This window comes from Salminus brasiliensis, chromosome 7, assembly GCF_030463535.1.
Source record: "Salminus brasiliensis chromosome 7, fSalBra1.hap2, whole genome shotgun sequence".
Classification (NCBI taxonomy): domain Eukaryota; kingdom Metazoa; phylum Chordata; class Actinopteri; order Characiformes; family Bryconidae; genus Salminus; species Salminus brasiliensis.
The window spans coordinates 11308056-11327382 of record NC_132884.1 but is presented as its reverse complement, the minus strand read 5'-3'; the positions used below and the strand labels follow the sequence as shown (position 1 = coordinate 11327382).

The 19327-nt window shown below is 38.0% G+C and overlaps 2 protein-coding genes across 4 annotated transcripts in view; both read left to right on the top strand.

The window, feature by feature from the left end:
• abcc4 (ATP binding cassette subfamily C member 4 (PEL blood group)) overlaps positions 1-8063 on the top strand; it is a 33965-nt gene extending 25902 nt beyond the window's left edge. For 2 of the 3 annotated variants that reach the window (XM_072683878.1, XM_072683877.1), the window contains exons 24-30: positions 627-727; positions 835-1026; positions 1148-1393; positions 1594-1766; positions 1940-2045; positions 3003-3137; positions 6426-8063. In XM_072683878.1, the coding sequence (XP_072539979.1) occupies positions 627-727; positions 835-1026; positions 1148-1393; positions 1594-1766; positions 1940-2045; positions 3003-3137; positions 6426-6509 (1037 nt within the window). In that variant the 3' untranslated portion in view covers positions 6510-8063. Of the gene's footprint in view, positions 1-626; positions 728-834; positions 1027-1147; positions 1394-1593; positions 1767-1939; positions 2046-3002; positions 3138-6425 lie in introns of those variants that run through there. The other variant, XM_072683879.1, reaches the window with a different exon arrangement.
• Positions 8064-16242: 8179 nt separating this feature from the next.
• sox21a (SRY-box transcription factor 21a) lies at positions 16243-17309 on the top strand. The gene has a single exon (XM_072683876.1). The coding sequence runs from the start codon at positions 16556-16558 to the stop codon at positions 17258-17260; it is 705 nt and encodes a 234-aa protein (XP_072539977.1). The 5' UTR covers positions 16243-16555; the 3' UTR covers positions 17261-17309.
• Positions 17310-19327: the final 2018 nt, after the last annotated feature.

Sequence of the window (19327 nt, the reverse complement as noted above, 5' to 3'; positions counted from 1 at the left end):
AAAAGGCAGACAGGCTGGAATACCAGAACAGTCATTAGGGTAGGGGCCCACAAAAGTATGTGTTTATATGGCATTAAGTGTTCTGTGGAGCAGCTTAACATGAACCTATTAGCACCATGCCTATTGTCAGGTGTGGGCTAGCAGATATTAAGCTTCCCAGCATTGAGCTGTGGACTAGTGGGACTCTGAATGATGGTGCTTCATCCAGTACTTGGAATAAGTTTAAGTATAAGTGTGATTAAGTGGGTTCTGAACATCCAACATTGTGACCTCACAGACACTGTTGTTGCCGAATGCAATCAAATCCTCACAGCAATGCTCCAGAGATCTTGATTTCAGAAGGAACACTGAAAAAGCAGGTGTCCCAATATTTTGTCCAAATACTGTATGCCAAGGATGTCAAGGTTCATCATGAATTTAATGAATACACCAATGTTCATATAAGACAGTCAAAATGCTATTCTATTTTAAGCTTTTAACAGACAGACAGTCACCCTGAGTCAGACAGAAAAGATTAGATTAGAGCTTAGCTATTAAATTCCTGGGATGCTATTTGTTGCCATCTTCCTTTACATATTTGTTATGTAAATAGGCCAATACTGATGCCATTCTGACCTGTCTTTTAGATTTGGAGGCAGGTGCTGTGGGTTTGGCATTGTCCTATGCAGTCACTTTGATGGGTATGTTCCAGTGGGGTGTGAGACAGAGCGCTGAAGTAGAGAACATGGTAAGCACTTTCTTTAGAAATCTTTGCATGAACATTTGTAGTATAAGCAAAAGAAAAAGTGCATAAGCTTTCTCATTACCTGTATGGTGCTCTGTGTGCATATGTAGATGACCTCAGTGGAGAGAGTTGTGGAATACACAGAACTTGAGAATGAAGCACCATGGGAAACACAGATTCGGCCTCCTCCTGAGTGGCCAAGTCAGGGCTTGATCACCTTCGACTGCGTCAATTTTGCCTACAGTTCTGATGGCCCTGTGGTCCTCCAAAACATGACAACCATGTTCAGACCCAAAGAGAAGGTCAGTCAAATTCAAACATCAGATCTTTCTTAGCATAGAACATTCAATAAGCTTGATGTTGACCACCTATGTCCTTGATTAGGCATTAGCTTATGTTCTTTGTTTTTTGCATTGTTGCAAGGTTGGTATCGTTGGTAGGACTGGTGCCGGAAAAAGTTCTCTGATTTCTGCACTGTTCCGCCTGGCAGAGCCGGAGGGTAAGATCTATGTGGACGGCTTGTTGACCTCTGAGATAGGTCTACATGACCTTCGCCAGAAAATGTCCATCATCCCGCAGGATCCTGTGTTATTCACTGGCACCATGAGAAAGAACCTAGATCCTTTCAACCAGCATTCAGACGAGACCCTGTGGAATGCTTTGGAGGAGGTAAAAACTTCATAATGTCATTGCAAATTTATGTGAAAGTTTGTTGTCCCTCTGAGTATTTTCATGTAAGAAATATTAACAAAGGGACACATTCAGCTTTACTAATAAGCATGTACTTAATCAGATTTAATGTTAGAGTTGAATGATCTACTTAAAGATGTGTATGTGCACATCTTAACTGTAGCTGTATACACTCTCAGGTACAGTTAAAGTCTGTGGTAGAGGAGTTGCCCAGTAAGCTAGAGACAGTTCTGGCAGAATCTGGTTCTAACTTCAGTGTTGGCCAGCGGCAGCTTGTATGTCTTGCCAGAGCAATTCTGAGGAAGAACCGCATTCTCATCATAGACGAGGCCACAGCTAATGTAGACCCAAGGTAAGAGCCTGTAGCGTTTCTTATTTCACTGACCCATTGCACTCATTGTTGTCAGGTTTAATATACTTGGTGAACTGTGCAAGGGATTACACAAAGTCTTGTGAACATTTTCAAATATTTCATTCAGCCATGTCTTGAAAAGCTGTGGTTGTGTGCCTGCCTGCATTTTACAGAACAGATGAGCTAATTCAGAAGACCATTCGGGAGAAGTTCCAGGAGTGCACTGTCCTTACCATCGCCCACAGACTGAACACAATCATAGACAGTGACCGCATACTAGTGAGTGGCACAAAGCAGTGACATGGACTCTGGCCTTCAGCATATGCCTTAAGCCTTCAGATAAATCATGAAAAGCCTATCTGAAAGACGAAAAAAAAAAAGTAAAAGAGTCTATGAATGAAAAAACTGTTAAGAGTCAAGTCATCACAAATTATTAATGCCAGCTAAATACAGATAAGATGCATCAAGGGGTTCTTAAATCCCTGACAACCTAGACAAACGATCGCACATTTATAGAATCTGGCAGTGGAAATGTGCTGCAATATCTACTACTGAATTTTTTGTAGATGTTGTGGGATATAGCTGATGTAACAAACAGTGGGAAATGCAAACACTAAATAGGTATGTTTGCGTGTAAATGTTGGCTGAATAAGGTGGGTGGAGAAAAAGAAAAAAGTGTAAATGTCAATACCAAATCAGCTTCATGCTGTCAGTATTTCTAGATGTCATCCTGGCAATTTTCATAATTAGTTTAAACCAAAACATTACCCAATACTTGAAGTACTGTCTTCTGTACTTTTCATGTTGACTCAAAGTTCTTTATTACACAGATATGCTGACTCACTCTGGCTCATGCTACTTTCAATCATTTCTCTTTCATCCATGGTCAGTTTAGTGTCACCCACAATGTGGCTGTGTAATAAACTAAACCACAGCACACTCACACATCACATAATTACTGTTTACATCAGACATGCACACCTATTCTGGCTGACACTATTACAGCTTCTTGCCTTACCTAACAGTAACTACACTATACCGTAACCCAGTAGTAATTATTGTTGGTCATGGTCTGAAGGCCTAGATTTTGGGACAAGGATCTTAAAATCTAACACCTGACATGAACATGGACTGCTAACATCTTGTATTGTCTCCCTGCATACACAATTAGCCAACTAATGCATACATTGTTTAGGGGTGCTCTCTTGAAACCACTAAAAACCTTTTTGCTTGCAGGTTCTTGATGCAGGCCGGATCCATGAATACGATGAACCTCATGTCCTGCTCCAGAACCAGGATGGAGTTTTCTACAAGATGGTGCAACAGACTGGAAAAGCAGAAGCAGCCTCCCTAAAACAACTAGCAAAACAGGTCCACGCCTACACAGCAACACACAGAAATTCATACTTTCTCAAGCACGCATGTTGTTATGGATTATTTCTCTCTCACCAAGGCACAGTAAAACTCTCACTCATTAACACACATACTTGCACATACTTGCATACTCATTCATACTATCTTAAACAATAATGTAAATTTACACAAACAATTATTCAGTGAAAACTTTCCCCCTCATAATAAAGTATTGAACAACCATACAATACTAACTTTAAAACAGCCTGCAGAGATCGAGCGCATATTAGAAAACATCACCAAACCCACAGGTATCAAATCATATGCCACATCCCTTTAACTTAAATCAAAGCATGAAATGTTTATTTTGTTCTAAAATTAGCATTAATGATTCTAGCATCTAAACGCTCTAATAATACAATGTTTGTTTGCCATTAAATAACATTCTTGTAGAAGTATTATATCTGCCCTACAGGGGACATACTCTAGACATTTAACCCTTTTTTTACATAAGAATTTAAACCAGTTACATTCAAAGAAATCATATTAAAATCTGATCATGTGCTCTGTATATAAATGAAATCAAATTGATTTGTGTAGCACTTTTTTCAACTGGCATTGTCACAACGCAGCTCTAGTAATATATTAATAATAATAACAACCTCCAAATGTATGAAGAATGCCTTTAAATAGCATTCATCGTGTGGAATATACACTGAACAAACAAATAAAATCTCGAACTAAGGCGGCCTGCAATGAGATACAAAGCCTTTTACCTGCCTGGAAAGCAAAACAATGCATGTGCTCAATATTAAGTCTGCTCAGTCCTTCCCCATACCGTGTATCTTCTGGTTTTATGTCAAGTTACATCCCCGCAACCAAGGGACAAAAAAGTATATACACTAAAATGTACATTAAACTAAAAGTACATCCTTGTTTAGCCCATTACTGGCTACCACAATGAAATCAAGAGTAGAGACCGACAAGCCTAAGCTCAACCACAAGTAAAAAGTGAAAAATAGTTTCTATCCAGAGACCTGGCTTGTCAAAGCAACTTCCATTATTACATTGCCCTCAAGCATAGCAGCAAAATTGTCCAGGTTCGTCGGCGTCTTGAACACCGATGATCTTGGCCATGCAATGCCAAGCCAACGCCTGTCTTTGACTGTGAAACAATGTGACTTCGAGATGTCCTCTCTGACATTGCTTTCCTTTTTTGTAATGTGCCTTTGCTATAATCAGGAAAGAACTGCAGCACACTGAGCCATCTCCATTGATGTGCACAGGATCGACAGCCCTAGTCCCTTTTAGGATTACTTGTCTGTCGTTGTAGTGTTGCAGCTTAAAGAGTAGGATACAAGACCTGAAGGCGTGGACACATAAATGCAGCATGCTTCTTCAATCTCCGTGATCTTGAGATGGGATCCATTTTGGGAAATGAGCTTAAAAATACTAAATTGCATCACCTCCTCCTGCTCTCTCTGGCAGACCCCCTAACCTAATGTTGCTCTGCCTGGACTTATCCTCAAACACATTGTTTGTCCATTGTAGAGCGTTCTAACCACAGAATCGCTATAAGCTGTGACACATAGCTGGCTATAATCTTTAAGCTTGTTGTGGGAATCTGGCAAAACCTGCTTCAAAGCCATCCTTGATGTCACTTGAAACCATGAGAAACAAAACACTTTTTTTGGGGGGGTGGGGGGTGTTTGTAGGACAGATTAAAAACGGCAAAAATTCTGACAAAGACGAGCCGTTGAGGTAAGCAGCCATTGCGACCAGTAACACTTGTTGCACCCTTTAATAGTATATTTGATTGACAACATTTTGGTGTTCAACCAAACACCGAGAAACTGGCATGTCTGCACACTTCTGCTGTTTTTGTATTTTTTATTTTTTTTTAACCAGAGAGCAGATCTCTTTGTTTAAAATCGACTCTGACCTGGATCTCTAAATGTGACCACATTTATTGCAGTATACCAGAGTATATAAGGTCTATATAGTAGTAGTACTTGACCGGGGTTAAAATGTAAACTTGCTACAACAACAATAAAGAAACTAACCTATAATGGATAGTTCATCAATCTGGATTTGAGGATTGAGACTGTGTCTTGATTCCTGAATATTAACAGGCAGTGTACATGATGGGTTGTAGAATTTAAGAAGTTGGCCAAGATACTGCAGAGCCAAACCATTTAGAATTCAAGAAGTGTATTTTTTAATTGATGTGGACTAATTTATTAGTTAATTGATTCATGTGCAACCTTTTCTATTGTGAACATATGTTAACTGTCAATTAGGATCATTGCACAAATGGAACTGAAAAGAAAAGGTGAAGCAAAAAACATTTTATATATATCAGCATGTATTTAAATAATCACAATGTTTACTGATGTCAGTTACCATCCCTAAGCTTCTTTCTCTTCCATGCACATTCCCTCTCTCTCTGACACACACACACACACACACACACACACACACACACACACACACACACACACACACAGTGTGCATTTCACAGTCACTAATATGCTCACACACAAACCTACACAAACATATTTGCACAAACACAAGCACACAAACATGAACCTTCTGATCCTACTGAAAGCATAACCAAGGAGCTCTCCCTCATGTACAAGCAACAAACAGCATGTCCTTTTTTCCTGTCCCTGTTCTCTGCCCTGTGCCTGTGCCAGAAACGCACAAAACAAAAAGCCCTGGCCATTGTCCCCTTCGTCTAGATCAGTTTCTCGCTCCGCAGTGGCAGGCTGATGGGGGTTATTGTAGGAGCCTTTTGCCCCCCCCATTTCACTCTGGATCAGGTTCCCCTTTCCCTCACCGCTGAGCTCATTCACAGAGTAGGCCCTCTGGAGCTGACCGGTGGGCTTTTAAACACACATCACCTGATACCGCACCACTCTGCCTTTGTGCCTTGTGAATGCAAACTCAATTGGGAGTATATCTGATAGTATGTCCAACTGTTTGTCGGTTGCGATTTGTGTCATCGGGACTTTCTTTTCCATCCAACAAAGAAATGGAATGCCAGGTGTCTTTTTGTTTAACTTCTTTCTCCGCCAATCAGAGCTCACAGATACAATGCAGGGTTTTGATTTCTGCAAAATAATGTTATAAAAGAAGGGGGGGGTTTTGCTATCATTTGCTGGTCTGTATGTTTGGAAATACTTTGTTGCTTGACAAAGGAAATGAGCGGTATGTTTCATCTCCCTCCAAGTTTTTCTAAAAAGGACCTTGCGCATCTCTTTAGCCGTGTAACACTCACCCATGCTTTCTCTCCTCTGACCACAGGCATATATGAACCGCAGTCGGCCCAATCTGGCCAATGGCCCTAGCAAAGACAATAACCTGGTTATCTTCGAGACAGCGCTGTAAAAGACTGAGCTGCAGAAGCAACCTACATTTAGCCCATCACAAATGTCTTAGTGGAGTCCAATGGGAAGAAGTCTGTGCCCTATCCACACCAGGGGTTGTAATAATCTCAATTCACTTTTACTGATCTGCCCTTGAAACTTGGCTGGGGTGCACTTTTGAATGTTTAACACTGTAGTATGTGCCTTATCAAGAACCAGGGTATATGCTGAGATTTTATATAGCTAATGTTCCCAGGGAACTCTTTTACAAAGGCAGATATTAGCCTTTGTCATGTCTGATTCTCATGTATTTGATATATGCTGGTGCCTTCAATTTGTAGACTGTAAAATTTAAAGGATTTGCTAAATATATTTTGAATTGCATTATTTATACACATTGTAATATTTATGGTACTGTTATATTAGCCACAACCAAATAACTGCATTGTGGTAAATCAATAAAGCCCTTAAATGTTTTAATTGGTTCACAGTAACTATTCTTGTGGCCTTACAACTGAAAATGTTTTGGGGGAGCTTTGGGAGATTTCAGGCAGTTCTGGAAGTTGTTTGCTTTCTTGCATACTCAACTCTACCTTCAATAGTATTGTTAATATTAAAGAAAATCATGCAATTCGAACTAAATTAATTACACACGTCACTAGTAAATAGCATTCCTCACACTGTGCATGCATCTTTATCTATGTTTCACACAGTGTAGCTCATGGTGCATTTTTTTAAGATGATGAGTAAGTACTGACATAGTTAAAATACTAACCTGAAATTGATTGTCAGGAGTACAAACACTGCATCCTTACATAAATAAGACTGAGGGTGAACCTATAATTGTTTTTGCTGACAAAAACAATGCTGTATTTGTATGCTGAAGAAAATAATTTCATGCTTAAGTTTGCAGATATAAAACACTGTCATTTGTGGTTCTTAAATGACAATAACTACTTTGAGACAGAAGTGGCAAGTTAAAAACTAAGAATTTAGTTTATATGCAAGTCTCTACTGTTAAAGCAGATTCAATTGTTTGTTTAATATAGGTTTTCTTACCATGTCCATGTTCTCTGGGGAAACACTTTTCAGTAGGTGGTAAAGAGAATTGTGAATTGATAAAGGGACATTAGTTTGCCTTCACTGTGGGCTTATTAGCTCAGCTGTTGCACTACCAGAACTTGTCTTGATTATTTGTATTGTATGTTTGTGTTTATCTGTGTGTGTGTGTGTGTGTGTGTGTGTGTGTGTGTGTGTGTGTGTGTGTGTGTAAGGGGCCCTGTCAGTGATGTGATAACAATTATTTATAAATTGTTATAAAACATACAATTACTTTTACTTGTGTTAACATTAATGAGTGAGTAATTGAATCCTAAAACAGCTCACTTTAAACCACAGCTGGTAAAGAATCCTTTTTATTACTTGTTGCACTTGTTTATGCTGCTTGGAATAATCAGCATCAATTTTGCAATTCTGCTTAAAACCACATGTATCATAGGCTATATTGTATAACTGTCTGTCTGTATTCTTGTTTTACTAAAAAATGCTTAGGTTAATAAACATACAGATATTACTAGTTTCTTTCCTGTGCATGAAAACATGTAAATCGATGCAGTGATAAACATTTTGTGAGCCAGCGAATTAATTAAACAAAGTCTGTGCTCATGTATGCTACAAAAATGTTACTTGGTATTTGACATTTGACAAGACTGCCAAGGTCTTGAAAAGACAGTATAAATAAAATAGTTAAAAAGTGTACATTAAATGTCTACAGTAATGAATGAAATCCTTGCATGTAACTCCATTAATATCAGTGGGGGGGGGGGATGACAATGAACTGGAGAAGGAAAGCTCTACACCTTCCTATTGTTTCAATTCTTTTTGCATCTATAATGGATTTGGATTTATAATGGAGGACTGTGCTGAAGGGAGGGTTTAGCCTGACGTCTGCACTGAAGTCCTGCACTGTTTTAAAATAGGATCAAGGCTATGCAAAAAAAAAAATAACAAAAAAAAAAACTTTTACCTGAAGGCGAAATTGTGGTTTATCTTTGAATCTTTGAGTTTAAACGCTGGGCCAAATAGGTGTCAAATCTCACTCTCTTTTCCTTTCTGTTTGCATGTGTGCAATCCTATGGGTAAGTGATACTTTGGGCTTTTCCCCTCTTCGATGAGCAAACAAAAGTGTGAGATGTTTGCAGAGGAGGGTTATATTGTGTCCACTTCAAAGATGTCCATGCTAAGGAATGCACGGCTTGACTTTAATACTCAAGGTTGGAGGCAAATATGAAATTAATACCCAAATCCCTTCCGAAGCAGTAATTGTATGCTGATGCTTTTAAATTGTGAACTTGGTTAAGACTATTTTAGTAAAAATGTGCTATATTTGAATGCACAGAATAAGTACTCATTGAGTGGTTAAAATACTTTTTTCTTTAAAAAAAAAACAAAAAACATTTTAATAGTACTTTACTTAGTTACATTTCGAATAGCAAATCCTTTTTTTTACTCTTTACATTTTAATTTTGACTTCAAAGTGTGCATTTTATGGCTGTGATCAGGTTATTTTAATTAAAGAACTTTCAACCCATTTTAAATCCGTTTAATTTAAAACTGGTTAGTTGGTGCCTCTACGCTAAAATTATTCTTGAGTGATGCCACTGAACCACTGTACCACTGTATGCTTTGTTGAAAATTTACCATGGGTTGAATTATTAAATAAATTCCCTGAAGTGGAATTTGCACAGTTAGATATGACTTTCTTTGCAAGAAATGACCAGAGCGATTAACTTTTTTTTTTTTTTACCCAGGGAACAATGTGGCGAAATATTAGTTGCAGATCCACAATACACTAGTTAAGGAGACCATGCCCTAAAATAATGGAAAGCAAACAACTCTAACCACACAAGTCAAGAAAAAAAAACTATTTAAAAAGAAAATGTATGATTTTGAAATGGTCAAGTCAACGTCCAGAACCAGAGATTTCATTTCTGTAAGAATTTGAAATCGTACTTAATTTAAGACATAGCATGAGCTTATCTCACAGAATGCTAAAAGAGGATGTTATACATCTCCATTTTTTTTATTAATTTCTTTTTTAAAACAATAAAGGAATATACAGGAATGGCATAATGCATTTAAGAATTACTAAATTAGGATTCATATGAAGCGTTTTCAAATTTAGATTTGCAGTCTCTATAGTTTTTATAGCTCTATAGCTTACATTCCAGTGGTGGTGAACTAATTTTGATGACCTGTCAAGTCAAAATCTTTTTACATTTGCACCCTTTCATTCTCTGCTTCCTTAGGACACTGATTTATCTAGTCCTGCTGCCTTGTTGATAGATGAGGGTACTCACTCTTTATTTTCCTTTATATAGTGAAAAAGCTCTCAGCAGTTTTTTTTCCCCCAAGCCAAAGCTTTTATGGATTCCTAGTGAATGTGATTAGGTCGAAAGACCAAAGACAAATTGAGTGGACAAAAACACTGGTCATGGTCTTGTCATTCACTTCTATTGTCCTCATTCACCACAGTCACAAATTTCAGGGCATTAGCCACACAGCGTGACCATCTTTCTCCCTCATTGGAGTTATCCTCCTCTCTCCTTTCACAGTCATTAGATTCATTACTGGCCACAAAGAACAGCCAACAAAACAGCTTGTGATGTCAGCTGGATTCTGGCCTCCTCAGAACTAAGGAGAACACTCTGAGATGGATATTGGAATGGGAAGAATCTTAACCCAACTTGGGTTGACAGTTTTTATCGTATTGTATGGTTCTAATTGGTTGTAATTCTTTTTTAAATGGACATACAGACCTAGAAAATGTTTTACCTGCTGTAGAACCTTTACATTATGTGTACATTATACAGTGAAGGGTTCTATATGGAACAAAAATGTTTTTAATAGCATTGCTTCAAAGAACACAACATTTATAAGAACTTTATAAGAAATGTATAAAAACATTCCTGTCCTGCAAAAGAAAATCATTATACTGTAGTATTTGGCATATTGTAAAACTGCATTTTGTGATTAACATAAGATCTTTATTAACAATGTGAACAAAAATAATGGAATAGAATTCCTGTGAATTCACAGTATTTGAATGTGTTGTAGCATCTCTGGCCCTCTGGCACATACTGGCATGGCCAGTCAAAACAAAGTTAGGCTAAACCACACAGTTCTATTATTGATGTTCCTTACATATACTTTTGTGTCTCCTGCAACTCTATTCTTCCAAATGCAAGCGCACAAAGAAACAAGAGCTATGGCACCAAGGTTACATCATTGTGAAGAAGAATAGGGCACAGCTGTGTGAAGAGAAGGGGCCCTCTTCTACAATGATGAGAAGTGAAAGCCTTTTTTGAATACATTGTTCCCTCCTTCCCTTTTCTCAAAGAACTTTCTTTTCTTGAGCCGCTAAATGAGCTTCTTCAGAGATAATTCAGATCACCCGTACAATGCAACCCCAGCTTTATGACCAGAGAAATTTTAGAAAAGGGCAAGAAATTAAAACCAGAGTTTGAATCATTCATCTCTTTAATTACATTTTACCAAATTGTCTTGCTGTTATCAACACTTGGCTCTTGGCTCACCCCCTTGGTTCTTAGTAAGTTAGATCTACATATGAGCACTTGTAAAAAGTCTTTATTGTTTCTGATCTATCCGAAAGGCTACTTTTGGTTGCTTGGCCAAAAAGGAATGCCTCCTGAGTCTCTTACCATAACATCCTATTTCATTCAGATGGTCAGGTTAGCTTGAATTTGTTTGCAAGTTGATTGAGGTTCTTTAGCCACCATCTGAACAATCCTTCAACTCACTGTTTCTCTTCTGTCCACATCCAGGGAGTTTAGTTACAGTGTCATAGACTGTTTAAAGTTCTGATGACATTGTGTCCACTGGACAGAGGAACATTAAGATTTCTGGAGATGGAATTCTAGTCTTCCACAATTTTGGTTCTTACATTTTCTTTGCTCTTTTCTTCTTTTACAGACAATTATTTGCTGCTCTTTCTTTTCTCCATGCTCAGTGTGTTATACGGACACAAATATTGAGTCAACATTTCTCCATTTAAACTGGTTGAATGGGTGATTTTTTTTATTGCCAGAACCGGTTACTTTCCACAAATACAAATGAAAAAAACATCACATTATTGAAACGATTTATTTAATAATTATCATTTATTTAATAATAATTACAGTTTTGAAAGAGTGTCAATCATTTTGTCCAGTCCATTTCAGGAGTTCTGTGTGGAATGATAAATAAAGAAATAAAAACAATAATCCTACTAAGAATGCCAGCCGGGTGCAGTATAACTGGTTTTAAATAACATTGCGAATCAAAGGCTTAAACCAGATCCATTAACTACTGTATTGGATACACATGTGAGACAAATGCCATTTCTTTCATTTAATAAAGTGTTTGCGAACCATGTGTTGCTTTTCACTGATTTTACAGAAACATATTTTCAGAAAGGATATACTAATGCATATCAAAAAAAATTCATATTGTGGAAAAAAATAATTCAGTAAAGTGTCATATGTTCTAGATTTAATTACATGTAAAGTGACAGTTCAGTGTGACTTATAGCTCATTAAAATCTAGTATCGCAAATGATAGAAAACTTTAATATTTCATCTCAAGTTTGAGTAAATAACTACTAAAATAGTAGAAATACGGTGTATCTCTATATACTGAGATACACAGCATTTGTCTCACATTTCAGCACACACAATCCCAATCATGGGGAGAACTGCTGACTTGACAGTTATCCAGAAGACACTGATACCCTCCACAAGGAGGGTAAGCCACAGAAGGCCATTGCTGAAAAGGCTGAGCGTATCAAAGCATATTAATGGAAAGTTGTTTGGAATGGGAAATGTGGTAGGAAAAGGTGCCCTAGCAGTGATGTCTGCAGCCCTGAGTGGATTGTCAAATCAAATGCATTTGTAAAGCACTTTTTACAACTGATGTTGACAGAAAGCAGCTTTACAGAAATCCAGTAACAGCTCAAAAGAGCAATGACACTTCACAACATGTAACCCCAAGGGAGCAAACCAAAGGCAACAGTTGCAAGGAAAACTCCCTCAGGGCTGGAGGAAGAAACTTTGGAAGGGAACCAAGACTCACAAGGCTATGTAAAGTTTTATACATCAATCAAAAATGTTATACTCAATACAGAATATAACTAGAAGCCAGTGCAGTGCTGATAGACATGTTAGAAAGGACACTGGCTACAACAGTTCAACATTTTGATCTAGTTGAAGTGCTGGAACATCCTGATGGAACAACCTGACTGAACACTTTCACAATAGTGCATATAAGAATAAGGCATTTCTTTGCTTGGCAATATTACAGAGATGTAGAAAAGCTGTTTTAGTAATTTTACTTATATGTTGATCAAATGCTAAGACTTTTAGCTGCTGAACCAGGTATGACAGAAATCAGACAGATTTAACTTTAAGTCTGATCATTTATTTCCTGTGGCTTTAAAAATAGAGCCTCTGTTTTGTCAATATTTAGAAAAGGAAATTACACAACATCTAGTATTTGTTCTGATCATCTGTGTAACAGTGGACGTTAATGCCATGTACGTTTTTGAACTGATAACATTCCGTTAGGTAGAATTTGAACCACTACAGAGCTATTCCTGTGATTCCAATGTTCTGTCCAAAGAGGACAGTGTTTATCTGCTGTATCAAAATAATTTATGAAAAAAGATTTCCTTTCAAACTTTTAAAAGTACTCCCAGTTATAATCAGACTTTTTTAATAGTCAAATGTCCCTTAGTCTAGGGCATGTACCCAAAGCTCTTAAATTAGTGATCACAAAACCAAATCTTGATCCTAGCTTACTGTCTAATTACAGACCTATTTCTAACCTAACATTTATATGATCCTAGAAAAAGCTGTAAGAACCACATGTATTAGAAATTCCAATCTGGATTGTTACCTCAAGACTAGACTATAGCCAGGATGTTCCAGCACTCTGATAATGTTCATATCTCTGTTCAATGTCAGACTTGCCCACTCTCCTGACACTGTTATCTGCCTAACAACTGTATTAAAATTTACATGGATTCTAACTATCTGCCAGTATTGTTATTATTATTATTATTATTACCACCATTAACTATCATTACTCTCATTATTCTTACCATTTCTACCATGATTATATTACTTATTATATATTCTGAATATTTCAGCACACCTGAGCAGTAGAACAGTCTTATGTGGTGGTACAGTGACTTTTATCAATAATGTATAAATAGTTCTGACCAGAGGAGAATGGGTCCACCGGAGTCTTGGTACCTCCCAAGGTTTCTTCCTCCAGCTCTGAGGGAGATTTTTCTTGCCACTGTTTTCTTGCCACTTTTCTTGCTCACTAAGGCTCTTAGGTTTTTATGTTTTGTTGATTTCTTGTCCTCTTAAAGCTGCTTTGTGACAATGGCAGTTGCAAAAAGCGCTATACAAATACATTTTATATTAAGTATACAAATTAACATACTTGGCAGAGGTTTTCTGTTTAATATTTTATACATACTAATAAAAATATATTGGATTTCTGATTGACTACATTTTTCATTTTCCCAGTTTGTATCCAAAGAACTCACTAACACAGCAAGAAGGCTGAAAATCCTCAACACACACAGAAAAGGCTCAGTGAAATGTGCCACAGGAGGCTGTGAAGGTGTTTGTGGGTAATAGAGACTTTAATTAGTGTGCATGATATGTGACAAACTGCATGCTAAAAATAAAGCTTTGATTTTACAATCAAAATACTTTTAGATAGAGAGCTCTCCATCTCCCTGGTTGCCACCAGCTAAAGCTTAAGAGCTACATAAAGTGTATGTGTTTTTGGATTTGTTTTTGTCTTTTGCTGTACTATTGTTTATCTATAAAAATATTTACAATAAATTATTATTACCACATTTACATTAAACCCATTCAGTTGCAGCACTGTGTGGTAGCATTCACAATTCCTTCTCAATTTCTTTGGGAATTTATCAGACCACAGACCATCAGACTACACTTCAGACCTCCAGACACTAAGTGCTAGAGTACCACAAGGTTGGGTTCTCTTACCTCTTCTCTTCATCCTCTACACCAAAGACTGTGTCTCCAATGAATCAGCTGTAAAGATCCTGAAATTTGTGCATGACTCCACTCTGGTGGGCCTCAAATTTGTCCCCAACGGAACAGAAAAGAGGTCAAGCATCCATCTCCAGATGCAGCAACAACCACCTACTGCTTAACACCAGAAACACTGAAGAGATGGTGGTGGATTTTTGACGCAAACCACCATCCCTAGCCCCCCTCTACATTAACCTTGTTGTAATACATTGTAATACAGTCTGTGTGTTTGTTACATGTCATACCTGTGTTTCTCTAACCAAGTCAAATTCCTTGTATGTGTAACATACTTGGCGAAATAAAGAGATTCTGATTCTAATTAAGCTGCTTCGTGTTCTTCTAGGTTCGACAGATGGCACTTTGAATTCACAAGTAAATGAATAAAATGATATCAGCGTTTTCATTACATTTATCATGTAAATTTAAAGTGTTATTTTTAGTGTGTTAACAGATAACAGAGATTATTTGGACAATTTGTAGAACTGCTCCTTTATATTTTAAATGTTAAGGATTACTTTTAAAAAAATTATACTGGTCATGTAAATAAAGCTAAAGTGGAGGCTGGGCAATTTCTCATTATCCTTTTTAAAGAAACTTACACTCTATAAAATCCGTTTAATCACGAGGCCATGCTGAGACGCCAGTTACCCACGTAGCAACTTGTCAATCTGCACCTGTTCTTCGAGCGGCTCATGGCACGGGCTGAGGTGTATTATCATCTTAATCCTCCTGCTGCTCTTTCACTCCAACAATGACTTCTCTCAGCACTATGCTGCTGATAAGACCGGAAACATTACTCCAAGTACGAGCTCAGTTCGGACAATAATAAACACGTGTAATACAAACCTGAGCGAAGCGCCGTTTTAATTGTTCGACTAAAATTTTATTTTCAGTTCGTAATAGGGCGTTGCGGTCACTGAGAAAATGCAAACACGTAGACACGTACAGACAGTCGGTTTTTGCCAAAGTCGAACCTTATAGGTCACGTAATTTGTTATGGGAAGTAAACTATACTCTTCGGCGTGCCAAAAACGGATGTATGTGTTTTGGAAGAAAGTTAGTTTTCTCTTATTCGACTTTTAGCATTTTAGCAATTTCCTTTGAATAATACATATTTACATACCACTTTCATTCTGTTAACAATACTTTAATCTTGAGTAATTAACTGGTATCTGTATTAATTAAATATTAATAAACAAACTAATCATAATAATATTAATTTCTAGTTAAATCTTATGTCATTAGTGCAAAGCTAACATTATACCAAACAGTGTAAGTGCGTGCTAGATTTGCGACAGGATTACACTTATACTTCTTTTAATCTGTGAAAACATACATGTGCTAATTAAAGCTTTTAAACATAAACATAAACATAAAGATCTAGATTAAGACATTAACAGTGCTATTTCATGGCTAAACAAAACTTGATAGCTCAGTAAACAAGGGCGCGTGAAGGCGCTTTGGAAAGCACCGCCCAGAGGCTGTCTCCTCTCGCGCTGATGTCACCGAGGAGGACCCAAGCTTATTTTACTGCACGAATCAGTTCCTGCGCCAGCGAGCTTATCACTGAGCACCTGTTGAATAAACGCCTCACATAGAGAAGCCTGAGGGGTTGTGCGCTCTTACTCCGTGTATGGATCGCATCTTTACCTAAAGAATGGACTTATTGAAGAGGCGAACGAACTCCAGGGAACAGTAAAACAAACTTAAAATACACTGAGTTACACAATTTTCTTTCCCTTAAACTACCGTGCAGATTGTATTTTTCTTGATGAAATGTTCTGTGTCAGAAAGCATGTCTCTGCACTAGCGCACATTATTTGACGTATGTCTCAGGAATACGCGGTTTGGCTCAAGTTGAAGACTACTTTAGTTTTGGAAGTGGACTTCAAAGTGGAACTCGGTGCCCGTATAAGAAAACGAGTCTAACAACAAAATGTCGAAACCCATTGACCACGTAAAGCGCCCGATGAACGCCTTTATGGTCTGGTCGAGGGCTCAGAGGAGAAAGATGGCACTGGACAACCCGAAGATGCACAACTCGGAGATTAGCAAGCGTCTGGGCGGAGAGTGGAAACTTCTGTCGGACTCTGAAAAGAGGCCGTTCATCGACGAGGCCAAGCGGCTCAGGGCGGTGCACATGAAGGAACACCCGGACTATAAGTACAGACCGCGGCGGAAGCCCAAGAACTTAGCAAGGAAGGACAGGTACCAGCTGAACGTGGCTTACAGCCTCCGAGAGCCCGACTCCCTGAAGGGGTCGCTCTTGCAGGGCGGAGACGCCGAAAAGGCTGCAGCCGTGGCCGCTGCTACCAGAGCATTTCTCGGTGGCCAACCTCTGCCGACCATCCCATACCAGTACGTTGACATACACTCGAAAATGTCCTCCGAGTTATCCGCGTCTACCTTTGCACACGGCTCGCTTGAGTATCCTGGCCGTATGGCTGCGTTCCCCGCAATGGGAGTTCTTGGGGGCGCCACGCACACACACCACAGTCCCGCAAACCCTGGATACATGGTGCCCTGCAACTGCCCAAACTGGACGGCCTCGACTCCTCATACTCCCATAGCTTACGTGTTATTGCCAGGCGTAGGTAAGGCCTTACACGAAGCCTACCCAGCCTACGCAGCGGCCTTGTGATTGCCATTAGAGGAGGAGGAATTCTGAGAAACACTGACTTAGCTTTCATGTGGACCAAGAACTCTGTAATATTGTATATTTGTACCACTAAAACGTAAGTGGTGTTCACACTCTTTTTTGGAGAGTTAATGAAGCAATTAATAAACTTTAATAATGATTTAATAAACTGAATGGAAAATAAGGCATGGTTTATATATGTGACAAAGATCTAGTCTATTGAATATTTTTTACTACATAAAGCTTTCAGCATATTTTCCCTTTTTCACTCATGTCAATACAGAAGAGTGGAAAATATTGTCTGCAGCTGTAAATGTAACTATTAACTGAAGTTGTTCTATTTCATAGGTTGATCATAGTTTATGCACTACACAAAGTTATTCGGATGTGTGGATCACAATGTTTAGGTAAATTGTTTGAGATCAAATATGGGACAGCTTACGTTTTAAAAGACGACAACATTTTTACATGTTTAAAGTAAAAAAAAAAACTTTTGTTTTATCTAGTTTCATTGTGGTTTACGTCTGAATCGTAACTGTAATGTTCTCAACTGGCATGCCGTCACTGTCCAATCAAAAACATGTTTCTCTAAAATGGTACCTTTACAGGAAAAGGAATCAAGCATAAATGAAATGTAAAGTTTTGTCATGATATCGTTTGAACAAAGCATAAAAACAAAGAAAGCAAGCGTGTAATTAATACGCGTGGATTTATTAAGTAATAAACTCAAGATCTGGTAACCGCAAATCTCACGATAACACACTGTTTGAAAAAGATTCTTCAATTCGTATAAAGGTAATTAATAATAAACATTAATTTTGTCATACAGTTAGTTTCAGATGTATGTGAAAGGTAATCAATGTAAGACATGTGGCATAAGATAACGTTTGGCGAACAGCCCACGTCAATGCATGAAACAAAATACCGATCGACGCCACATTTTGAGTCACTAAACATTTTGCTTTTGGTTTAGATTAAATTAAAAATCAAAAACCTCAAATCGAACGATTCGTGCTCGTGCTTGACTCATACAGACTTTTTGTTGGTATCATCTTAGTTGTAAATCCCCGCGGCTCACTTATGTGGCTCTGAATGATGTTATATGCGGCTGCGGTTTAGAGGAAATCTTTTATTGAAACACTTTCAGATGACGAAAACAGCAGATGGCGATTTGGCGCCGTCTGGTGGACTATAGAAACTGGTACACTGAGGGTGCCGGTGTAGTACGTTATGACTGGAAGTCAGTGGCAGGGAATTTTCTACAGTGTCATGGAAATATATTTACAAGCCATTGTATTATTGTTAAATAAATGACAACATCAACGGGTTGTGTATGAACTAATCAAATTATTCGCCATTAGCACCATCCGCTATGATAGTTTATAGTGATATTTCTCATGATTATATTTCGTTTGTTTCTAAAATGCATTCTTTAAATGTATAGCAGAGGATTTAATGCTTAAATGTAATCTGGATGAATTTTCGAAGGCTAGCTTGTTTTCTGAGGTTATCTGTGGATCAATTCTAATTGTAAAGAAAGGTGTGCTGTTACAAGTCTTCATTTTACTTGTTTCCACTGGGAGAGAGATAGTTGTGCATCTTTTGTAGTGGTTCTGAAAGTTTCAAAACTATATTTTAACCTGCCAAGGCCAACTTATCTTCCTGTTCCTGTCCAAAATTATTCAGCATAACCCTTAAGCACACATCAAATGTAGTTGTGAGAGGGATAATGTAGGTTTTGAAATACAGTATACTTCCCAAAGTCAACCCTATCAAAAAAAACGCATTGTGTTTAAAGCAACACGTTATATTTTAACCTTTACGTAATTTTTCCAAAATGTCAAAATCATTATAATGCTAAACTGACTTGTAATGCTGCGTAACCCTATTACATTTGTGTAAATCCTATAATATTGGTGTATCGCACCAGCTCACATGTTTCTCCGTTACAAGCGGAGAGATCGTTCTTATAAGCTGCTAGTTCGGCCTCTCTTGGCAAACACATCTTGAATTTGAAGTCATAGTGGCCTGGAGTATGGCCATATGGCCAGGAGTTCACAGGGTTTACTT

Coding starts and splice junctions, on each gene's coding strand:
- sox21a (XM_072683876.1), top strand. CDS start 16,556: ATGTCGAAACCCATTGACCACGTAAAGCGCCCGATGAACGCCTTTATG.